The 25,954-nt window shown below is 41.1% G+C and overlaps 1 protein-coding gene across 5 annotated transcripts in view; it reads right to left on the bottom strand.

Annotated features, from left to right (window-relative positions):
- The window catches only part of KIF2A (kinesin family member 2A), a 93,762-nt gene that overhangs the window by 54,836 nt on the left and 12,972 nt on the right, over nucleotides 1–25,954 (bottom strand). For 3 of the 5 annotated variants that reach the window (XM_074952606.1, XM_074952608.1, XM_074952605.1), the window contains exons 2-6: nucleotides 6,493–6,587; nucleotides 5,668–5,787; nucleotides 5,055–5,109; nucleotides 990–1,112; nucleotides 309–409 (exon numbers count right to left, since the gene is read on the bottom strand). In XM_074952606.1, the coding sequence (XP_074808707.1) occupies nucleotides 309–409; nucleotides 990–1,112; nucleotides 5,055–5,109; nucleotides 5,668–5,787; nucleotides 6,493–6,587 (494 nt within the window). The remainder of the gene's footprint in view (nucleotides 1–308; nucleotides 410–989; nucleotides 1,113–5,054; nucleotides 5,110–5,667; nucleotides 5,788–6,492; nucleotides 6,588–25,954) is intronic. The other 2 variants (XM_074952607.1, XM_074952609.1) reach the window with 1 other exon arrangement.

Below are 25,954 nucleotides of genomic sequence, written 5' to 3'. Positions count from 1 at the left end.
ACTGAGATTGCATTTGTAAGTATTTACGGCCAGGCCAGCAAATGCAAAACTTAAAAAATAAATGTACGTGAAACAAAAGAATCAGACAAAATGATAAGGTGAGTTACCACAACAACACAACCATGCACCCTAAATGACTATGGAACTTGAAGACTAATCATGCAGTTTTGTACATAAGATGACAACATTTAGTTTCAAGCTAGTCATGTTTTATATAAACAATAAAAATCACAATAACTTGGCATAGATCTTCTTGACACAGGCTTTCTGCGATGTGTAGAATTCAGCTCTGAACTACCAATACAAACCTGAGCTCTTTTTTCTCTAAGTTCCTGCTGCTGTAGCCTTCTTTTCTCACGTTTCTCTTGCAATTTTTCAACCTCTTTCACACAATTAGATTTTCTACGTGCTTAAAGAAAAAGATACAATTTTGGAATATTCAGATTGTCACATGGATTGAATATTTACACTACCGGTTTTCAATTATGTTATCAATAATTATAATTTATTTAAATCTTTACACTGATTAGCTCCTCAAAACAGCTCAATACTTGCAAAGCATAACTACTGCAACTTTATTTCTGAAATTTACTAGCCTCTGAATTAAAAAACTAGTCATGGGAACTGGACAAGAAATACCCAAATAAAAAAATAATAGACGATGGCCCTTAAAAACATACTAACTGATTTATGTGATCGCTTGGTTTGAACTAAAAAAGACTGGACAATTTAAAATATTTTTAATGTGTTTTAAATGAACAGTCAAGGTTTAAAAAAATTGAAGGAAAAATTTAAAACCTAATTACCAATAGGACAATGACAGAACTCAACCTTTTGTTTCCCACAGTAATCTGAAAATGCTTCTTACGGAGATCTACAGACACAACTGTGTGTTTAGACCATTCAACAATTATGGATTACACAGATGTCCAAGAGAGTGTACATGTAATGCCTAGAATTAATGAATCCTTGATACGTGGTTTACATACAAGGGGGTCCAAATTCCTTTTTTGCAGCTTGAACTGGAGATATATCTGAAACACTACCATTCTGTTGTGCAGAGGAAGACTGTTCAGGAAGTTGAGTAGGTCGTGCACGTGCAGAACCAACCGCTGCAAAAGAAAAATATAAAATGGTCTAAAACAAATCTTGACATGAAAATTTAACACATTTTTCATTTAATAGAATGACCTTTTCACATTTCCCATATTACTGTCAAATTCTGAAATATTTTATGATTAAAAACACAACAACAAAAAGGTCTTTTAGTGACATCTAAGTAAACAAGTAGTTTACTAGAAAAAAATAAAAGGTGTGTTTTTAGTTAAGACAGACTATATAGTGAATTACTAATCCTAATGTTATAATTAAGGCTACGATTTAGTCACAGGTATTTTTAGTAAAAGTCATGGACATGTCACAAGCAATAAACAAAAATTCATTGCCCGTGACCTGTCCATGACTTTTATTAAAAATACCACTGACTAAATCTTAAGGGGGTTGGTGCTGGGGGGAGAAGGAGGAGGGCATCTGGAGGGGCCGCTGCTGGTGGGGAGCCAGCTGCTTGGGCGGCCCTGGGATCAGCTGCAGTGGCCACTGCAGAAGTCACAGAAAGTCACAGAATCCATGACTTTCGCAACCTCCATGACAAACACAGAGCCCTAGTTATAATCAACATAAACTAGCAACTCAGGCCTCAATCCCACAAACATTTAAGCAAGCATTTAACTTAAGGTAAATAGAACTATTCACATGAGTGAAATTAACCATATATTTGTATTTGTAGTACTGGGGCCTAAAATTCTGAGTTATTTATTTGCACTGTGATTACAGCTAAAGACCTGAGACAAGACAAGGGTCCCATTGTTCTAGGTGCTCTAACACATAATAATACATAGTCCCTGCCTCAGAGAGCTTGAAATATTTGGGGGTGGGAAGGAGTGTGGAGCAGAAAAGAAAGAAGGAACAGGATACATACACAAAGCAGAGCACTCTGAATGCTTATAGACATATCTCATTTTTATTTTGGCAGCTAAGGGCAGGTGACATACAAAGGGTAGGTGTCGAGGATACAATAAAAATATGTGCATTTTTTATATATCCATTTGGCCTGATTTTCAGAGGTGCTGAGCAATCCCATCTTCCCACTTAAGTCAATGGGAGTGGCAGGTGTTTAATGTTTTACACAGATTTATGGCATGATTTTTTTCAGAGACATTAAACTGTACCCATAACAGATGCTTAAAACTATCCCTTTTCAGTTGGCCAAGTTCCTGTAAGTATCACAGAAATAGTGGGTTATGAGAAGGGATTTGAAGGAGGAGAGGGTAATGGTTTGAGTAGCAGTTTGGAGAGGACAGTCCATGCATGAAAGACAACATGAAATTAGAGCATGAAGACAACTGTGGGAGCAGCAAACACATGGATGGACAAACAAACACTCCCCTGGTATAGTTGAGGGGAAAATATGATAAGACATCAGAGTTCCAATTCATCAACAAATGGGATCTAGTTTACAGTATCAATCAACTTACTGAACAAAATAGTATACTGACACAAAGGCTTAACTGAATGACCAAAAAAGGAAAAATTCTTAGGGTCAAAAGGTGGAGGATAAGAAGTGCAGCTCCCATCACAGTGAATGAGAGTTGTACAGCTCTCCTGCACCAAGCTGAAGTTACTGCTGTACAAAGGCACATAGACAACATTGACAATATCAACATTTGCAGAGCTAGATTTATAAATTGTTTCATGATATTAATTCGCTTTTTATTTTTAAAGGAAGGATGCAATTAAGTGTTTTAAATTTAGGTCAATCAAATTAATTTAAAACAAGAATTCTTTCCCTCCCCTGCCAATACACACTGAAATTTTCTTTTCCCCTTTTTATTCCAATGGATGTCTCTGCCTGGGGAGGGAGAAGGGACAGAGTGGTCCCAATTGCCCATCAGAAGATTCTGGAAGTTTATGATGCAGGTGCCTTGAACCCACAAATAGGAATATGCCGAGATCACTCAAAATTTTTAAGTTAAATCATTTAACAAAATTGTTCTAATGTATTGTCAGTAAAAATTAAATAATGTTAACACAATAGAGAGAACAAAAACACCCTTAGCTAGATAATACATTTTTATTTTGGTATTTTTTTAAGGACTTTATGCATCACATATTTATTTATATAATAAATATATATGTTTTTAAAAACACTCTTTTGTCATATTTCATGATTTCATGCTGTGTTAACCCCCTCATGCTGGACAGAGGTGCTGGTAGATACCCTAGGCTAGCGAGCCTGCACCTATTCCTCTCCAGGTTGAGCATTTTCTCCCTTTGTTTACGTGAGTCCGGAAACTCCTGGCACAAAACCCAACAACACACAGAGGGGTATTTCAACTATTTATATAAAAGAATGTAAGGCAAGGGAATGGGTACAGAACAATGGGATGGAATATGGCTGGGAAACTTAAGGGACTTCAACAACAGCACAATCCCTTCCCCCACCTCCAGAGGTGCCCAAAACCTTCACTAACCACCCCGCCCCCGGAGGCCTCTTATCCCACTAGCGGTGCACACAGAGCTGAGAGGTGATAGCCTGGTAAGGTATCAGTTCTGTGTCTGCTCAGTCTGGGCCTCCAGCCTGGTGAGGTACAATGTTCCCCGGGGGCCGTCACCTTCTCCCAGGACACACACAAGCCTAAGCACTCGCCACCATCCCCAGCCCACCACAGTACCGCTCCCAAGGCTGTCACACATTTGCTCTGCATGCGGCACAGTACTCCTTGCTTTCACAGAGGCTGCCCACAGTACTACAGCCAAGATTGTCCCTCACCTTCCGGGCTCCTTCCAGCCATCCCGGAATCCTCCGGCTTCTTGCCCCTCTAGGCCATTGAGCCTCCAGGACTTGGCTGCTCGCACTTGGGCGCCATCTGCTGGCTTTTTACAATACATTCCTTTGTGCTTTTGATTGTTGATCAATCCAGAATTTAAATACAGTAGTCACTAAAGTAGTGATACTCAAATCTCAGTGATTCAGGAGCCAAATTAGCGATCAGTATTAATCAAAAGACCCACAGTAATGTGAATTCATTGTTTCATTAATTAACTAATTGTAGCTGATAAAATACTTGGTCTTTTTTTTTTTTTTTTACATATATATAATCAACTACAATTGGTTAATAACATAGTAAAAGCATCCTGATTGGTTAATAATTAAACCACACAATATTTTATATCATGGGCTGCAAAGAGCTGCAGGAGACACATTAAAGAGCCACTTTGCAGCTCCTGAGCCTCAGTCTGTGTATCACTGCTCTAAGGGCATGTCTACACAGGGACAGAGGCAAGTTCAGCTAAATTAACTGAAGACATGAACCTGAAGTGCATTAAACTCCTGTGTGGATGCTCATAATTCAAAGGTAAAGTGACTTTAGTTCACTTTAGCTTAATTCACTCTTAACTTTCCTGAATGTCCTGTAGACATGCTTTTAGAGACTATTCAAATACTGAATTGAGGAACAAACAAAACTAGTATCAAAAGCACAAAGGAATGTCTGAAATGGTGAAATATGACAAGAGACTGCTTTAAAGAATATATTTATTAGATACATAAATATGTAAATACATCGATGAATAAAATATAAACATGCACTAAATCTCTTATACTGAACTTAGGCCATGTCTACATTCTAGGGACTATAGCACCAAAGCTATGGTATCATAGCTATGCCAGCATAACCCCACAACATAGACTCAACCTACAGCGACAGATGATGTTCCCACTGCATAGGAACATCACCTCCCCAAGTGGCGGTAACTAGGTCGATAGAAGTTTTAAGTGTAAATCTGGCCTTATATATAAAACTGATTACATACTAACTTTTTAAAAATACATTATCTTAATAGTTCCAGTAGTTACTCCCCCTGTCCATTAAATTTAACATGGCCATGTAATAAACCAAAGAGAACATATGATACTAGAGAACTTTAAATAAATGTCAGTTTAACATTTTCACTTTCTTGCTTTGTGGAATGGAAAGATACAACTGATTGTTTACCTCTGTTGTCTCTGGCAGGAGTTTCATTCTTAATAGGAGCCACAGTCCGTCGATTCTATAAAGAGAGAAATCTATATAATCTGTTCACTTTATCACCTCTTTTGTAAGCTGTAGCCCAATCTCTGCTTACTTTCAGTGAACAGAAGTAATCACAGATATCAGCATGAGCAGCATGGGGAGGTGGTGCTGCACAGTCCCTCCCAGCAGCACGTATGATGAAGAGGATACAGGATGCGAGCTAAATGTATCATTTAATAACCTCCAAAACCTTCTCTAAGACAAAAGGTCCAAATATCATTTCCTCAAGGTATACAAACATTTCACAATAAAGGTCACAAGCTATATTTAACAAGTTTAAAGTTGGTTCCAAACTAAGAAATTCACTCAATCCCCTTTGAAAGATCATTAAGATTAATCGCTGATTTCTTCTTTTTCCAGTTCTGCCCTTCAGAAATCTCTTAAGTTTTTTCATAATGAATACGGATTTCTAAAATATTCCTGAATTGGCTTATAATTCACAGAAATGAAAATTAAACTTAAAATTCTTAAATATTGCAGGTAAAATACTAATATGAATGGGACAACAGTAATTTTAATTGAACATATCACCAACCTTCACAATTTTGTTTACTTTGGCTGAAGGAGTGGGAGGTGGTGGAGTCTCTGGGCTGGGTTCAATATCTTCATCAGGCGCAAGATCTGGGTTAAGTGAGAATATACTCTCCAAGTCAATCTGTTAACAAGAAAAAAAAAAAAAAAAAAAAAAAGACGTGCACACTCGTGAGTCTGCTCAAGCAAATTCACCCATCTCTCTCTTTTTAAATTTACACACAGGCCAGCAGACACCTTTAGTGATTTTAGTCCATCATTCATTTAGCTTTGTAAACTTAGATACTTCGTGTATCCTCAGCTAAAGAAAATTTTGAACAATTTTGGTCCTTAGGTTGCCTGAAAATTATATAAATAAAAGAAAGCATCAATAGTTTGATCTTATTATATTGCAAAAAGGAGTTTTTCTATTCCCAGCTCTGACACAGGCCTGCTAGATGACATTATGCAAGTCACTTTCTTCACTGTGTCTGTTTCCCCTGTCTGTAAAATGGAGATAATGAGACTGACTGCCGGTGTAAAGAACATTGAGATCTATAATGAAAAGGCCTACATAATAACTCAGTATTATTATTCTAGAAATGTATACTCAGGAAATAAACTACAGCACCACAGAAACTGATGTCATTTGTTCTGTGATGCACATTAAACAATACCTGGAACCACGGAATCACAATTTAATTTAAAAAACAAACATTGTCCAGTAGTTTTACTGTATGAACTAATTCAGGTTCAAGATAAAATATACAGTTTTTAAAAAGAGCATTCCAATAGTCTTTATTCTACAAAAGTTTAAAAAAATAGATAAGTTCTAAAATATTTAGTGTACCTCTTTGCCTTTAGTGTCTCCATTTTCAATCCATTCAACAGTAACGCTTTCATTATCTTCATTGAGAGATGTTACCATAGCTTGATGTATTCGACCTAGAAGGGAGACATTAGCACTCATTTATTAGCAGTTACGGAATTTTCCCTGAAATTATTTTAGTCCCAGTCTGCATCCCAGAAGTTTTGGTTCTGATCTTGCAACTTCCCTCACAAAAAGATATGTAAGAAAAGGAAGTAGTTCCAATTTCCCCCAAACTCTTCCAAACAAAATGAATGTGGACAGTTTATTTTATTTCTATCATGGTAGTGCCTAGAGGCCTCATTGAACTAGGCACTATGCAGATTTTTATATAAAAATAGACAATCCCTGCCTCCAAAAGCTCACAGTGTAAACAGACAACACACTGAGACCAAGGCTGAGCCCACAAAACTAGCTTGTGACAAGACATTAGTATGCACAGAATCACAGGAGTTAAAAAATTAAAATCTGACTGCTAATTATGCAGGAGAGGTGCAATCTGGCAAACTTTCTTGGCTTAGAGGGGTTTCATTAGCAGTTCCTGTTTTGTGATCCTTTCACATTACCTGTGTGTACAGTATATAGTCAAGATAAACATATGTTTCTGACAGCTTTTTTGCAGTCTTCTCTTGAGTTCCTGAAATAGGCTCAGAGCCCCCTGAACAGCTTTTCTGATGCCCTCAGTTGAAAGGGAATGGATAAGCTAGTCATCCAACTAAAATGGAGAGGATTTCATCATTAGCACCACCATCAGATCGGAAATATCAAAGTGCAAGCAACATGAATTGGTCATTGTTGAAGAAGCAGAGGTTTTGTGGATATGACTTTGCAAACAGCATGTAAATCTTCATGAAGTATATTGAGACAGGAAACATTTTATATGGAGACAAGGACTGAAGAATTTTCATCATGAATATTTAGTGTACTACAAATTGGTCAACTGAGCTTGTAAGGCCATACACTCAGTTGATGGCATTTGTCTGTCTGTAATCGGACAACTTTGAATGTTGCATCAGATGAATTCCAAAATTTCAGGGATTGTTTAGACCTCAATGGCCAGAACCCTACTGATTTTGAGGGAACTGCAAGAGGAAAAATGAGGGACACATGGAGGCCCTGCCATCTGTTTAGTACAGCCACAACTTCAAGCACCTCTGCAACTGCCTACAGATCAAACTGGGAAATGGTACCCATAATGCCTTCCAACGTGACCATATCCCATCTCCATGCATTCTCCCAATATAGTTTAACGTGTTCAAACCCTGAATAACTTTTCTCCCAGAGAAACAACAATGGTGGGGGTGGAAGAGAAGTGGGGGTTGTGCATACAGTGCCCCTGGCCGAGGGGGGGGGGGGAATGGGAAGCACACAGAAATCCTAGCAGGGGGGAGATTGAGGGACTGTGGTATGGGTGTGAAGGTAGGGAGAATAGGGAGCATGTGGCAAGGGGAAAAGAGAATAGGGAGCACACAGAGACCCTACCACAGGGAGAGAAGAATGGCAGGCACACAGAATCTCTGGTGAAGGATACTGGGGGATCCTACTCTGGGAGCTGGGGGTAGGTACACTGAGCCCCTACCATGGGTGGGAGGTGGAGGAAGGGTAAAACAGAGGACTGACACAGAGCCACTGACATGGAGGGAACAACAGGAGGGAAGAAAGGACGCAGAAATGGGTTTGTACAGAGCCACTGGCATGGGGGGGAGATTGCGGACCCTGGTACGGGAGGAGGGAGATAGGCAGTACACAGAAGCACTGGAAGAAGAAATTGTAGGGAGTCCCTGAAATAGAGGGAGAATGGAGGAGTGCACAAAGCCCCTGGTGGGTGCAATGGCTAGAGAGCCACTTCTTCCAGACACCGCCTCCCTCTCCTGCACACCCCCCTCTATTTTTGAGAGAAGTCATAGATACTGAGGTCAGAAGGGACCATTATGATCATCTAGTCCGACCTCCTGCACAATGCAGGCCACAGAATCTCACCCACCCACTCCTGCGAAAAACCTCTCACCTATGTCTGAGCTATTGAAGTCCTCAAATCATGGTTTAAAGACTTCAAGGAGCAGAGAATCCTCCAGCAAGTGACCCAGGCCCCATGCTACAGAGGAAGGCAAAAAACCTCCAGGACCTCTTCCAATCTGCCCTGGAGGAAAATTCCTTCCCGACCCCAAATATGGCGATCAGCTAAACCCTGAGCATATGGACAAGGGTCACCAGCCAGATACCCAGGAAAGAATTTTCTGTAGTAACTCAGATCCCACCCCATCTAACATCCCATCATAGGCCATTGGGCCTATATACCATGAATAGTTAGTTAAAGATCAATTAATTACCAAAATCATGTTATCCCATCATACCATCTCCTCCATAAACTTATCAAGTTTAATCTTAAAGCCAGATAGGTCTTTTGCCCCCACTGCTTCCTTTGGAAGGCTATTCCAAAACTTCACTCCTCTGATGGTTAGAAACCTTCATCTAATCTCAAGTCTAAACTTCCCAATGACCAGTTTATATCCATTTGTTCTGGTGTCCACATTGGTACTGAGCTTAAATAATTCCTCTCCCTCTCCGGTATTTATCCCTCTGATATATTCATAGAGAGCAATCAGATCTCCCCTCAACCTTCTTCTAGTTAGGCTAAACAAGCCAAGCTCCTTGAGTCTCCTTTCATAAGACAGGTTTTCCATTCCTCGGATCATTCTAGTAGCCCTTCTCTGTACCTCTTCTATGTTTAAGAAGGATGAATTCAAACTGGGAGACCAGAACTGCACACAGTATTCCAGGTGAGGTCTCACCAGTGCCTTGTATAGCAGTACTAAAACCTCCTTATCTCTACTGGAAATACCTCACCTGATGCATCCCAAGACCGCATTAGCTTTTTTCACAGCCATATCACATTGGCGGCTCATAGTCATCCTATGATCAACCAATACTCCGAGGTCCTTTTCCTCCTCTCTTACTTCCAATTGATGCGTCCCCAGCTTACAACTAAAATTCTTATTAATCCCTAAATGCATAACCTTACACTTCTCACTATAAAATTTTATCCTATTAGTATTACTCCAGTTTATAAGGTCATCCAGATCTTCCTGTATGATATCCCGGTCCTTCTCTGAATTGGCAATACCTCCTAGCTTTGTGTCATCCGCAAACTTTATTAGCGCACTCCCACTTTTTGTGCCGAGGTCAGTAATAAAAAGATTAAATGACATTGGTCCCAAAACCGATCCCTGAGGAACTCCACTGGTAACCTCCCTCCAGCCTGACAGTTCACCTTTCTGTAGGACCCGCTGTAGTCTCCCTGTTAACCAATTCCTTATCCACCTTTCAGTGTTCATATTGATCCCCATCTTTTCCAATTTAACTAATAATTCCCTATGTGGCACAGTATCAAACGCCTTACTGAAATCAAGGTAAATTAGATCCACTGCGTTTCTTTTGTCTAAAAAAATCTGTTACTTTCTCAAAGAAGGAGATCAGGTTGGTTTGGCATGATCTACCTTTTGTAAAACCATGTTGTATTTTGTCCCATTTACCATTGACCTCAATGTCCTTAACTACTTTCTCCTTCAAAATTTTTTCCAAGACCTTGCATACTACAGATGTCAAACTAACAGGCCTGTAGTTACCCGGATCGCTTTTTTTTTCCTTTCTTAAAAATCGGAACTATGTTAGCAATTCTCCAATCATACAGTACAACCCCTGAGTTTACAGATTCATTAAAAATTCTTGCTAATGGGCTTGCAATTTCATGTGCCAATTGCTTTAATATTCGTGGATGAGGATTATCTGGGCCCCCCGATTTAGTCCCATTAAGCTGTTCAAGTTTCGCTTCTACCTCAGATATGGCAATATCTACCTCCATATCCTCATTCCCATTTGTCATGCTACCATTATCCCTAAGATCCTCATTAGCCTCATTAAAGAGTGAGGCAAAGTATTTGTTTAGATATTGGGCCATGGTAGAACAGACCCGGCCAAGCCTTATAAAAACACATCCTCCAAGGGATACTAAAGACAAAGATACAGCACACAGGATCGTCCATGTTAGATCTTCCGCACAGAAAAGCTTTTTCAGAGTTTTTCTGGCATAAACTCCCTTCCATCCACACACAGTTCTTTTTTCTATTTTTTTGGCGTCCTTTCCTGCTTTAATTAATCTTTCTGGAAGCAACATAACTTTGTTCCTGAATGAGTTATACTAGTATAAGATCTGTGTGGATACATTCCTATTTCAAATTGATAAAACCACTTTAGGCACTTGTCTTACTGCCAACCCATACTGTACTGATTTACACATGGACCCACCTGTCTGTTTACCTGTGTGCCCTCCAATGCTCAAAGGATCATCTTAACTAGCTATCACCTCCCTGTTTAAATGATGGCACACACGTAGGTGCACTCATTTGCAATTTCAGTTTGTGACAAGTATGCATACCCACAGTCCATCACAGTAGCCAGGCCCTATGCTTCCATGCTTCCAATCCAGAGATCCAGGACTCCCTTGCCCTCAGGGGGACAAAAGCACGTCCAGTCCCATCTTTCTAGGAGCCATCAGAGTGTGACAATCTATGAGCAGCTATGGAGCAAGTGCAGAAGAAGGGGCACTCCCGGGACATGGCCCAGTGCAACACCCAAGCTAAGGAGCTCCAGCAGAATTATGAAAACACATGGTACAAAAACAAGCACGCTGGTAACACTCCCAGCAACGTGCATAGTATGAGGAGCTGGACCAACTTTTGTGAGGAAGACCACCACAGAACCCTGCTGTGCAGTGGACAGTTTCAAAGGCACCCAGCTGACCACAGACCCCGGCAAGGAGGAGATTTCCCCGAACAGCAGTAATCTCTTCAGCACACCTAACTCCAAGCCAGACACTTAGGCAGAGGTAGCACTGGAGATGACCCCTGAGAGCCAGGCAGTGACTCAGCCTGACTATACTGCAGAGGGGACCTCAACCATAAGCATTATGTGCTGCATTACAATAAACTGTCCGAATACTGACTACATAGAGGGATTTAAACAACTTGGTTCCTGATACCACCTGGGAGCTGAGAGTAGACACAGGCCTCTTTCCACCTGCTCTCCATCCCACCCACTCCCCCAAATGGCATCAGCTCCAGAAGCTCAGAAGGGTTTCTTTACCGTTATGTCAAATCCCACAACTATGGAATAAGTGTCCTCACCCCCCTTCCCATTCTCCTTGATGCTCCCTCTCCCTCCTGGCCAATAGCAGGTCTCTCTACCCCCATCCCCTGCTCAAGATGGTGGCACCCTGTGGGCTAAAAAAAAAAAAATACCAAATGCATTGTATAGCAGGCATATTTATGGTCACAGCAGACAGAGAAAAGGCAACAGGAAAAGTAATTTGGATGACAGTCTGATCAGTGCCCTGAGCTTTTAGCTACCTTTACATTTACAACATGCACTGGATTATGAGGAAAATTGCCCAAATGGGGCTACAGAGATACGCTCAATGCACTGAGTGAATAAGGCATTGGTGGCTACACAAGTTACAGAAGCCCATGGTCATTTTCAGTCCGATCCTCAGAATCATTAAACCCTTTGCAGCAAAAGGGGTTCAGACCACTCACTGAAGAAGTCTACCTCTTTTGTAGTGCACTTTGTGCTGATCTGTAGGTGTTATACAACAGAATTCAAGGCAACGGCAGTGCTCTATTTTGGCACATTGATTGCAACGAGTCCTTCTTGCAGCTGCCCATATAGGTGGTGTTTCCCTTCCACTCCTGCACCAGCTGAGGGGCACCATCCTCATAAACAGCAGCACTCCCTATCTCCCAGTTATCCCACTGCCTTTTTAAAATAGAATCCTCTCCATCTCTTGGGGACACCCCTCAGGGTAACATCCTGCAGTGTAGAGACCGCCTGCAGACATAACATGCAGTTACTAACCTGCCTCTTGAGGGGCACACCCACCCTCACACCTCCAGCTCCATATACCCAGCATTAGTACAGGGGACTTGTGTAAGGGGGAAATAAGTTGGAAAGTGTCTTACCATCTTCAAGTGTACCCCAGAATTGGAAGAGCAGAGGGGAAAGGAATTCTGAAATTGACAGGGAAGTGATATTCTATCACTGTTGGCAGGGAGACTAGTATAGAATGGCTAGTGGCTTTCTGTAATAGGCCCAACAAACAAAATAACAGAACACCAGTAGCCATCACCTACAGCCCCCAACTAAAACATCTCCAACGCATCATCAAGGATCTACAACCTATCCCGAAGGATGATCCCTCACTCTCACAGACCTTGGGAGACAGGCCAGTCCTTGCTTACAGACAGCCCCCCCAGCCTGAAGCAAATACTCACCAGCAACCACACACCACACAACAAACACACTAACCCAGGAACCAAACCCTGCAACAAACCCAATGCCAACTCTGTCTGCATATCTATTCAAGGGACATCATCATAAGACCTAACCGCATCAGCCACACCATCAGGGGCTCGTTCACCTGCACATCTACCAATGTGATATATGCCATCATGTGCCAGCAATGCCCCCTGCCATGTACATTGGCCAAACGAGACCATCTCTACGCAAAAGAATAAATGGACACAAATCTGACATCAAGAATTATAACGTTCAAAAACCAGTAGGAGAATACTTCAATCTCCCTGGACACTCACTAACAGACTTAAAAGTGGCAATTCTTCAACAAAAAAAACTTCAAAAACAGACTCCAACAAGAAACTGCAGAACTAGAATTAATTTGCAAACTGGACACCATCAAATTAGGCCTGAATAAAGACTGGGAGTGGATAGGTCACTACAAAAACTAATTTCCCCCTGCTGATACTCATACTTTCTTGTCAACTGTCACCTTGATTACATTGGCCTCATTAGCACTACAAAAGTGATTTCCACCGCTTCTTGTCAACTGTTGAGAATAGCCCACTTCCACTAATTGAATTGGCTCGTTAGCCCTGACCCCCTCCCCTTGGTAAGGCAACTCCCATCTTTTTATATGTTGTGTATTTATACCCCCCTTACCGTATTTTCCACTCCATGCATCTGATGAAGTGGGTTTTAGGCCACGAAAGCTTATGCCCAAATAAATTTGTTAGTCTCTACGGTGCCATCAGGACTCCTCATTGTTTTTGCTGATACAGACTAACACAGCTACCACTCTGAAACCTGTCACCATGCAAGATAGTATAGAACAGTTACTACTTGTATTCTTTCTCTGTTCTGTTAGCATCTGATACGATGCAGCCCACACAGAGAGGGGCATTATCAGTTGCTCAACACCCAGCAAACCTGTGAGGGAAAAGAAAGAGGACAAGGGAAGACTTTTTGCTGATCTCATCACATAATCCCAACAGAGACTGAATAAGACAGTTAAGCAAAGATTTTATACTCCAGGATAAAAATGAAAGGACAGGGAGCAATCTAGGGAAACACATGGACAGAGAAGAGGACATCCAGGAAAAGATATCAGACATATGGCATACAACTTACTAGAGAACATTGTATGTGAGCAAAGCATAACAGCACCCCAACCTAGCCATGTCATGCAGTCTGCCAAGAACACAATACTGAGACACCCCTTTCACTTCCCCAACTACAAGGACAGGCCTTTCCCATGCCATTCTACCCCCACAAGACAAAAAAAAAAAAACCAAACAACTACATGCCTGTACATTTTTACACATTGTGCCTCCCCTCCCCCAAAGATTAGTGCACTCAGCACTTTAGGCACATCTGCCCCATTTCCACTAGTTTAAACTTTTAACAATAGAGAGCACACAGTGCAATCAATTAAAAAAAAATCAGGGCTGGTTTGTTTGATTTAAAAAAAAAAAAAAAAAAAAAAGCAGCTTTGCTGACTAATTTCATTGAGGTATAATTCCCCATAACAACATCCATTCCTAGTAAAACAGTCATACAAATCATATCAATTTCCTTCCGTGACTCTGCGGATACAATGCTGGTCCCCTGTCAAGTTGGGGAAATTTGTAGAGGCACCCAGTCCAACTGTTCAGAAAGCCCTGGAAGTCTCTCCACCTGTGCCTCCCAGCTCTCAGTGGGGCTCTCTCCCTTGCTCTCATAGATGTTGTGCAAAATACAGAGAGCAGTTATAACATGAGACAAATATTTCTCAGAAGCATCCAGCCTAGTTATGAAACACCTCCACCTTCCCTTCAGTCTGCTAAATGCACACTCTGTTGTCATTCTGCAGCTACTCAGTGTAAAGTTAAACAGCTACTTTCTTCTATCCAAGTGTCCACTAAAAGGCTTCATAAGCCAACGAAGCAGAGTTTGATAAGTGGGGTTTCCCAGGATGACTGAAGGAATCATAACACTATTAATCCTCCACAGCAGTAATGAGAGCAGAAGTACAATTTTTCCAATGCCTAAAACTGGTGTGATCCTGGGATCATGGACCTCTCCAGACCACCCCATGTTAATACTGGAACCTACTATGGTGATCGACTAGATCTTGCATCATCATAAAGAAATGCCTTTTTCTGTTCATGCACTCTGAAGCCTACTTTTCAGAGGTGGAGGGGGTTTGCAAAAAGAAAGGCATGTGGGGCCCAATGATCTGGATACAATTCAGGAACCCCAACCATGCAAATTTATCAATCTCCTGTGCACTGTCCAGCTTTATGACCTGGGGCAACGGCACCTTCTTAACAGTAACACAAACCTCCATGACAGCAGCCCTCACAGTTGACCTGCCATCACTGAACTGGTTAGCTACTGATTGACAACAACTGGGGATGGCAAGCTTCCAGATGGCAATGGCCACACACTTCTCTGTACTGAGGGGAATTCTCATGTTGGTTTCTGCCACTGTGGTATGTGCTCTACACAGATCTCTAGGAAAGCAGCCTTCTGTAACCTGATGTTCTGCAGCTGCTGCTGGTCATCCCAACTCTGCAGCACTATTTTGTCCCACCAATGTTGGCTGGCCAAGCCTAGAAGTAGCACTCCACCAAGTAAAGCCATTCCAGGAAAACATCATGCAAAAGTTCAATGCTCAGTTTCATCCTCCTCCTCCTCCAGTAGCATTCGCATGGCTTCAAGGAGACTATACTCGTAGCTGTCTCCCAACTCATGCAGCCAGACTGTCAATATCTCTGGAGCATACTGTTTGTATTAATGGTTGCCAAGATTGTGGCACTCAGCAGTACTTCCTCCACGTTGCCTTACAGAAGTTTAAAAATGGTACTGAATTGCTAAAACTGGATACATTGTGGGATATCAGGAAAGGAATCATGGGAGTTTACCACCTTGATCTCAACTCCCAGAATTCTAGTAGGTTCAGGTGAGTATCCAATACAATATATCCTTTCATCCTAAAGGCTAAGTACGTACGTATGTGCAGCTAATTAAATGTTGTCACACATGGAATGGAATACAGCAACTATTTAACATTACATAACAGTACACAGTCCTTCAACTGAGTAGTGCACAGGTGTAGCTCCACTGAACCACCACAAGGAAGCCGCAAACATACCGTGCATTATCTACTTAAACTGGAATTGGGCCAGGACAATGTGGCTAGTACTTCTGGGCAGGAATTGTGCTGTTTTATTATGTGTTTGTACAGTGGCTACCAAAACATAACATTAAATATTCAGTATGAAAATGCTAGGAGTTCATTAATGACCAGATAGTTAACCAATTTCTTCTACAGCACACTTTTCCCCTGGGATGTCTTCCATGCAAGGCACAGACCAACCCTGTTTAGTTTGGATGTAACCTTGTCAGATCTAAAAGTACAACTGCAAGCTTTAATCCCCCATTAAAAAAAAGCTAAGCAACTGTCTAATTCAATCTCCTTTTTTATCTGATTTTTCCCATCCCTAGATATTGTGTATTTACATTCTTCTACCCCACTTTTTTCCTGACTGCATCTCTCTCCTTCCTGGCTCCCTTAACTTTAATCTCTTCCACATCCTTGCTTCTGCATCACTCTCAATTCCACTTTGTTATGGCTGTTGGATTTCCTTCCATTTCCCAACACACCTAGAGCCAATCAACATCGTTTCTTAAGTTATTCAGATAGGATTAGATAGTGACACACGGTCTCCCTCTACACACTGGACTCAATTCACCTCTGCATCCATGGGGATTACAGTTTGCAACCTCTTGCACTGCTTCTGCAGATGCACCTAAAAGGAGATTCCAGGAGGCCAGGCAGTGGTACCACTGTCACCCTCTGCCAGCCTAGGTCAGTTCTCCTCTCCAGGAACCACATTAGCAGAGGCTGCAAGGAAGAAGTGCTCCCAGGAACTCTGGCCATGCCCTTCTTTGACCACAATTGTCCAATTTGTGGGCAGTGCCTAAGACTTTCTCCCCCTCCTTTCCCCTCAGCATAGCCTGCAGTGCCCATTCGGACTGTCTACACCTAAGGCCACAGCCCAGGTTTCACCTGTAGAATCCAAGTAAACTGGGACCACTGACTGTGCTTCTTCAATGCTAGCACAAATGGCAAGGGCACAAGCTTAAGCCTAAATCTGTATAGGCAATAACTAGGCTTTTTGACAGGGAAAAGTTTTACCAATTATACTGATATACAAGCGTAGATTATGTGAGGGGGAAAAAATTCAGTGTAACCCCAGGTGTGAATTCGAACAGGTATAGTAACAGCAGTATAACTCCCCTGTGAAGACACACTTATTGCAGTATGAGTGTGCCTTTTTTGTTTGTTTGGATTACACCTCTTCACAAATGACATAAGCTAAAGTAAAAAAAAAAAAGCTACCCTTACAAAGAGACAGGAATGTCCACACAGGGTTTAAACTGGTATGACTATATCAGTTTAAATTCATATTTTGAGTTATATACTGAAGGTTTTTTTCCTGTATAGACAAGGTCTAAGACTCATACATAGCCCTCCTTGCCTACCATAAGCCTCTCACCATTCCCGTTGGTAAGCCGAATGCCGCCTATAACAGGGACAGCCACCTCCTGAGCACCCCCTCATGACCAGACGTCATTCGCCACTGCCCTGCCACCAATTTCTCCCCTCTTCAAGGCCCCTTAACTCACAGACAGGTAATTAAAATATCCTCCCCCTCCTTGGGTTCCATTTGTTGAGTCCTTATAAACTGGCCCTCCAGACTTCAACCCCAGTTCATTCACTCCCCACCTTTAGGTAGGGAGTCCCCAGCCCTTCCTCCCAGAGCAAAGTCCCAATTCAAAGTCTCGCAGGCTTACTTCAGTATGGGTCTCTAGCAAAAAATCTTTGGCTCACTATCACAGCTTCCTCAGTCTCAGGGTATTCCCTGCAAGAGCCTTTTACACACTCCACAGTTTCTCTATAATTTTCTCAGTTTTCCCCCTTTGCTCTTTATACAGCAATCACCCTGATCTCCTCCACAAGTAGTTCATTCTGTAATCAGGGTTGGCTATTCCCATTCATTAAGGGATGAGCCACCCTGTTACACCCCACAACAGAAACCTCACTATAACAGCAGACCATCACACCTATGTTCTTATAAATAATTTCCCGGGACTATTTGCAGGAGCAGGCCTACCTGTAGGAACAAAACAGATAGAGACAACACAGTCCTAATCTATTTCACTTGCTCTGGCAAGCACCTCTAGGGAAAGTCTGGTGTGAGACAACAGGTACAGTTCTCCACTAGATTTTCATACACAGTTAATGACCTGTAACAATTTGAACTCTTGCAAAAGGATTTTCTTTCAAAACTGGTTTAACTAGTTATCTGTTTTCTTGGTAAAGAGAGTAATATCTGTTTTTGTTTGTAAAGGCGTTATCTCTGCTTGTTGTACAAAGAGTGTTTTGGGGGTTGATTTGCAAGGCTCAATCAGCCATTCTTTACAAATCCTTAAGACCTTTCACCAGTGTTTTAAAATTGGAAAATAAAATTTATTGAGATTACATTTTCTATAGTCTCAGGGGTACTATTTAATCTTTAGTCCATTTGCCAATCTAGAGTAAGGAGACAACTCAGAAATGAAAAGTTTGTTAGTTAATTAACTAGTGAGACATTATAGGATTATCTTTGTTCACTGGCTGATATTTTAGAACTGCTATTTCTTCCATCTGAAGAGAAGAAAATTAATATTCTATAGAACTGTGTAACAGGTCCAGTAGGCCTGGTTCAATCAGCCCCACCTGTGCTATAATTAACTGGCCCCCAAACTAAGGGGGCTGAACTAATGGGGGACAGGTGACAGACAAACACCGGGGCCTCACAGAAGGTGTGAGAAAACACCATTTGGAGAAAGAACCACAGGGAGTAAGTTGGGCTCCTTTGGAAGGCCCTGAAGTACAGTCTAGAACGACTTCAGCAAAATAGCCTGGAAGTCCATACTCTATCCTAAAGCGGGGAAGACTGAAAGGCAACCTATAGGGGACAAAACTGTGAGGGGACTCCAGAGAAGCAGCCTGGGAATCAAGCTCTATCCCAGAGTACAGACACAAACTGAGCCTGGTAGGTGGGTTGAAGAGGAGCCCAAGTGGGGCAGAAGAACCATTTATTTGGACTTTAATTACACCAGAAGGTGACTGAACTCAGTGATATCCAAACAGAGGGCTGAGCCATGGAAATCCTTGGGAGAGAGAAAATATGCTGCTGAGGGGAAACTGAGATAGGAAGTGCCTACAATGCCACATTTGACCACAGCAGGGGGATACTAGAGGGAAGGCATGCCCTAAGACAACTCATCTTTAATAAGAAACCATATTTTGCAAGTCTTGAAGGAAAAGCAGTTCTCAAAACTCAATCAATGGGCCATCTAAGAAAGCATTATTTATTAAACTAGGAGTCTATTCCACATTAGGTCATCCAAGAGCCAAAAGTTTTCTCTTTGCCATAGTAAATGAAAGAAGATCAAAGCAGCCTAGACCTGAAATGGAGAAGATTGAATTTTCTCACAAACAGAAGCCAGCAGACTATAATAAAACCTCACAATACTCATTCCAACTCTATGCCAATCATGATCTGCCTTGTGGCAAAAAAAAAAATAATTTTTTTAGGATTAGGATTCAATAAATAACACTACCAAAACCAAAAAAGTTATGTCTAGCTTCTAAATATTCCCAGCTAAACTAGTAAGCATACAGTGTAACATTAAAATAGATACTACTCAGTTTACTGCTCAAAATTTATCTGCTTTACAACAAAAAAAACTGGCAGAAAGTTTTATATCTTTACAATCGCCTCTTGCTCTCTGCAAACACTATTCCATTATATTTTTCTAGTACACAGCTGAATATAGCAGCTGTGAGACTAAGAAATGCCAGTAACCAATTAGGCTGGCATAAACCTTGTCTTGCATATAAAGTGAGATTCAATTTCAAATGCTGAAGCACAATAGCCAAATGAATCTTCAGAGAGTTGTTGAAAGGCATCAGTCCTTGATTCATAGTCCATTTTCTGGAGTTAAGAGTTTTTAAAATCTCAAATACAAGGATTTTTATTAAAATGCATTTGACAGGACAAAGATAGAAAATTCTTTATCTAATTATTTTTTCTACAGCATAGACTCTCCAAAAGGAAAAAAAAAAATGCAGCAGCTGTTCCTGATGCACTAGGATTTCAAACTCAGTGTTTCTTCAATTTCTCTTTCCTATAATCACAGGATTGTGATTCACATTACAGCACAACAGCTTCCCAGAAAGTCACACTGCTACAGATATCAGTCTAACTGAGAAGTTATGTAGAATGCCTGTATTATCTGTATAAATAAACCTGTGTTGCACAGTGTAAGGGATACCTATGTTTCTTCCCACAAGCTGGAGTACTTATACTATACCTCTCATATCTACACATTATACATGACATGTGGATTTAAAATTACTAAAATACAGTTAGCTTAGCTTTTAGCCACATTCTTCCAACACACATACCCTGTGTGTTCTGACACCCTAGGTGTAAAAATGAAAAATGTCAGCCACACTCCCTTCATTCCCCAGACACAGTAAGGAAAGCCTGAAGACAAGTGAGCAGATAAGGCAAGTGCAAACATTCAGAGAATTTTTTTGGAGACTGGATAACAGTGCAGGAGAAAGTTTAGGAATAAGGAGAAATTGCAAAAACTCTTGGGCCAAATTAAACATCCCAACTAACTCCTAAATTCAGTCAGTGATACTGAGAAAGTGTGTGTACTGAATTGTACATAGCTTTTTACCCACACCTGGATTGGATGTTTTTTACCCAAGAAACTCCTTGAATCTGCCCTAATTCTGGAGGAAATGACTCCATATGGGACCAACACTTTGGAATCTTTCTAAAAGATTTCATTGTATTATGCAAGCTACCTATCAGCACTAAGCCAGCATTGATAGGACGAAAAAATGTCAAGATGGTTGGTTAACAATAATTACACTATGTTAAGGTATTTTCCCCACAGGTGAATTTTAAGTTACTTCTCACTGTCCCAGCAGGCCCAAAGCTTAAGCCAGGAAAAAGGAGGGCAGCCCTTCCCCAAAAACAAAAAAGTTATAATGGTGTACAAGGAACACTGTATTTTCATTTTTCCCTGTGCAATCTGAAATCCTGACTTAAAGCACTGTGCTGTGGAGAAGCTTCTAAAGCCCTAGGAATACCTCTGAAACCGCACAGCCCCAAGTAACAAATGCAAAACTAATAGAACAAGTTAATTCCAATTCCACACAAAGATTCCATGTCTGACGATACACAATAAAACATCACATTTGCTCTCTAATCCTCTCATTACTCCCTACAAAAACTGTAGCAGGAAGGAGAGCACTGGAGCCAATCTATAAGTATCATAGGGTGTGTGCAATTAGTCATGTGACCTCAAATATCAGCTAACTGTTTGTAATAGTTCCAGGTTAAGGTGGCATGAAAATGAAAATTGCTGGAGGCAATTTTCATGAAAGAAAACAAAGAACTTTAGTGTAATATTTCTGACCTTGTCTCTTAAAGAACGTGGGAGGTGTTACTCTAATTCAGACCAGTGGTCTTTGACAGTGGTCAGCACTAGATGCTTCATAGGAAGTTGTAAGAAACCCTAAAGCAGACGTTTACCTATTCTAGGTATCTATACAAGTACCTGCATAGGCCTCATCACTGTAGCATCCATGTGCCTCCCATTCCTTAAAAGAAGACAGTGTCTAATTGTGAAATAGTTTGTCAATAAGCAAGAGGTATCCTCACCTCATCAGTCAATGGTTAACTAACAAGATAATGTTCACGTTAAACATATCTGGCCATGTTATAATCCTCTGAAAATTCCCATTTTAATTTCCACAGTAAAAGTGCAATTGTACATTGAAAAAATTATCCTTATAAATATACTGGAAATAGCATATAAACATTTATGTTAAAAGAGACAATACTGAGGTTGTAAAATCAAACCCAAAGTTAGGATATACCAGAATTACAGTAGTCCATGCAACCTTAACTCTGCCCCCATATGCACATTATAATATAGAGACTAATTAAAATGATGACATTGTTTTCTTCCAAAGAACCTCAGCCTCATTCAGTGCTTAGGATAGATAATGCTCAGTGAATTAACCAGCTTTAGGTAGAGGGCAAGGCTGTTGCCTATGAAACACTACCTCATTCGCTACTTAAATTGGAAAGTATGTTGCTAATAAGGCATGGGTCTGCAGGAAGAAAAACAATGGTCTTGTGGTTAAAGCACTTAAATACATAGCAAAATAACTGGGATCTATCATTGGCTCTGCCACAGATTTCTTACGCAATTCTGGGCAAAACATCTAAGACCAAAATTTTCCACAGATGGCCTTTACTGTGGTTCTATATTTTGGCATCCAATCTGACACTCCTGGAGCCCAATCTTCTTCAAGTGCTCAGCAGTCACACGAAGTTAAAGTCACTGAGAGTTATGAATCTTCAGCAACTCTGAAAAGTCAGACCCTAATTGTCACCCAATCACTGAAACACTCAGATTTCAGAGACACTTGCAAATTTTGCCCTTAAATCTGGACCTCAGTTCCCCCATCTGTAAAATGATTTTGCCTCCCTACCTCACATGGGTGTTGTAAATATTAAGTGGTTAATGTCTGTGGGGTGCAGGGTTTGGCTGGTGTGCAGCAAAGAAAGCATAGGACAACACACAATGACGACAATAATAAAAAATATTCAACAGCTGCCTGAACCACTGAACACCATCTATGCTTTGCATTGAATGAGAGAGGAGTCCTGTGGTAATAAAGGGCAGTCTCTAATTACATTACATTATATACAATCATAATGCATATATTATTTTCCTCCTTGTGAAAGACTGCATAGGCAACCCTCAATTCTGACATTTCCTAACCTACCCCACGCAGCTTATTCCACAGACAAGAAGTGAGGCACCAAAACAGGTATCAAGCTCTGGAACACCAGCATATCAAGCCGATGCTGAACTACTGTACGTACTAATGCTGCTGGAGTACCAAGACAGGCACTGAAGCATCAACAGAAGCCAAAATGGAGGTTGAGCACCAAACACACACTGGTACAGAGGCACCGGTACCACCCAAAAATAGACACTGAAGTGCCAAGTTGAGTGCCAAAGTATAAAACCGCCACAGCTGGAGAGCTAAAGCTCAAGAGAAAGAACTAAGTTCCACTCCATTTCTTGCACTCATGCTACACTTTCGCTGAGGTAGTGGATAAGAAACATAGCCCAATCTTAGGAGCACCAGTCATACCAGATTCAAGCTTGCTACGTTGGTGCTCCTCCCCCATATGGATTACCTGGAACCGTATTCTATTTCTACTATAAATATTTTTTGTTTGCTTTTCCTACACTTTTAAGTCTTCCCAAATTTCAATCAACTGTTCTGCTGACTTTTCATTTTCCAAGTACGTCTATGAAGTTTCCCAGTACATACAGAACACAAGTTTGTCATAGTTTCCTCTTTTACAGAGGCTTTTTGGTTGCACACCCCTTTGACGCACGTCTGAGTTTTTTAGTTTTCATTTTCTTTTCATTGAAAACCCTGAGAGATTTTCCTGCTTCAGATTCCTAGACTCCTCTGAGAACCTTTTCTTCCATTTACTCAATTTGAACCAGATCCAATTGCCATCTATCCAGTGACTTCAAATGACACTTCACAAATTTTTCATCATTTTGACACAACAGATTTGAGTAGAAATCTGGATCTTCAATTTCAGCTACTAGAATATAAAGAAACAAACTTTTGTATCAAAAAGTAATTTTTTTTTAAAGTTACTTTTAAATTAGTTGCCTTTCAATTACACTGTATGTCCCCTACTACTGGTGTTATGAGACAGAGAGAATAGAAGCTCCAGATCTACCTTCTCTATGCCATTTATTGTTTTATATACTTGTATCATCTCCCTTTGAATTTCTCGCTTTTCCAAGATAAAAACTCCCAATCTTATTCTCTCCATCAAGTTTTTCTGTGCACCAATCATTCTCACTGCCCATCTCTGAACTCACTCAAATTCTGATATTTCTGCGTGAGATGAAATGACCAGTATTGTACACAATATTCCAGATGAGAGCAAACAGGAGTGAACAGGGAATAGACAAAGTTTACAAAAGATACAAAATAATTCAAGATAGTTAAATCCCAAGCTGCAAAGAGTTACAGGGAATCTCACAAAACGGGATGACTGCGCAACAAAACGAGAAATGAAATTCAACATTGATACTGTAAATGCAAAGTGATGCACACTGGAAAAAATAATCCCAGCTACACATACGTAATTAGGGATTCTAAATAAGCTGCGACTACTCAAGAGAGATCTTGGAGTCATTGTTGAGAGTTCTCTGAAAACATCTGCTCAATACACAGGAGTGGTCAAAAACGCTAATAGAATGTTAAGAACTGTTAGGAAAAGAATTAAAAAAGAATAAAACAGAAAATACCATAATATCAAATATATAAATACAATGTGCGCCCACACCTTGAATACCGTATCCAGTTCTGGTTGTCCCATCTTAAAAAGGATATATAGTGGAACTGGAAAAGGTTCAGAGAAGGGGAACAAAGATGTTCACAGGTATGCAATGGCGTCCATACAAGGAGAGATTAAAAAAATTAGAGCTGTTCATCTTAGAAAAGAGACTATTAAGGGAGGATATGATAGAGGTCTATAAAATCATAAATGGTGGAGAGAAAGTGTTACTTACCCTTTACACAATATAAAAACAAGGGGCCACTTGATTAAATTAATAGGGAGCATGCTAAATACAAATAAGAGTAAATACTTTTTCACACAATGCACAATTAATTTGTGAAACTCATTGCCACGGGATGTTGTGATGGCCAAAAGTATAACTGAGTTAACAAAAGAACTGAATAGGTTCCTGGAGGAGAGCTCCATAAATGGCTATTAGCCAAGATGGTCAAGGATGTAACCCCATGATTGGGGCTACCCTAAACCTCTGGCTGCCAGAAGCAAGGAGTGGAAGGGAAGAGTGGATCCCTCCAAAATTGCTCTATTCTGTACATTCCCCCTGAAGCTCTGGCATGGGCCACTGTCAGAGACAGGATACTGACCCAGATGGACCACTGGTCTGACCCATTATGGTAGTTCTTATGGTTTTCTTTTCAAACAGAGTCAATAGCATTAAGTAGAAACACATTTTTCCGATGAAGGTAGCCATTACCTGGTCAGATCCTATACCAGCCATCTTGTATTAATGTCACTGTTGATTCCTTTAATTTTTTTAATTTATTTGCAGAATCCAACAGTGGACCTGTGTGACAGGGTATACCTGGCCCTTTGAGGCTCCCTGCTTGAGGCCCTGCAGCCCTACCACTCTCTGCCCCAGGAAGGAGCAGCAGAAGGAGGTCCTCCAGGCCTTTTTAAAAGGCTGCACAGAAGCAGCTAATCTGAGCCCAGAATGCTCAGATAAAAGGAGCTGGAGGGCCTGAGCAGGTCAATTCCTGGCTCAACCCAGAGAAGCAAGGAAATGTTCTCCTGGCCAGTCACAGGAGCTTGAAATTGAACCAGAAGATGGGTTCTGGAGGTATTTTACATTCAGCAAGGAGGAAGAGGCTCTGAGAACTTCAGCCCTGAGGTATGGGAGAACAGAAGCAGGCTACAGTGGGAAACAGCCCAGGGAATAGCAGCAGCAAACTGGAGGGAACACTATGTGGTTGCTATGTACAGGGTCCCTGGGCCAGGACCTGGAGTAGTGGGCGGGCCCATATTTAACCCCTATCCACCACCACCACCAGCCAATGCTGAAGTGATCTAAGCCCGGAAAGGGGACACAGTTTAAAAGCCTGAGAAAGGGACTAGACACAAAGGGCTAAGAGACTGGGCTGAAGACATTAATAGGGATACACTGAAAGTTCTTGTTGGACTTTGTTACCCTGGAAGGGTTTAATCTATTGTTTATCTGTGTGACTTAACCAGAGGGCTGAGCCACTGAAGACCTGCCTATTGAGGCTGACAACGTACAGGGGGCACTAGAAGCAGAAAAAGGCCTGCAGTATCTGATGCAGCAGGAGGCGCACAAGAGGTATGTGTCTCATGTC

The sequence above is a fragment of the Natator depressus genome, chromosome 5 (assembly GCF_965152275.1).
Source record: "Natator depressus isolate rNatDep1 chromosome 5, rNatDep2.hap1, whole genome shotgun sequence".
In the NCBI taxonomy this organism is placed as follows: domain Eukaryota; kingdom Metazoa; phylum Chordata; order Testudines; family Cheloniidae; genus Natator; species Natator depressus.
Note: the sequence above shows the minus strand (reverse complement) of the source record. Positions and strands in the feature narration are given on the sequence as shown.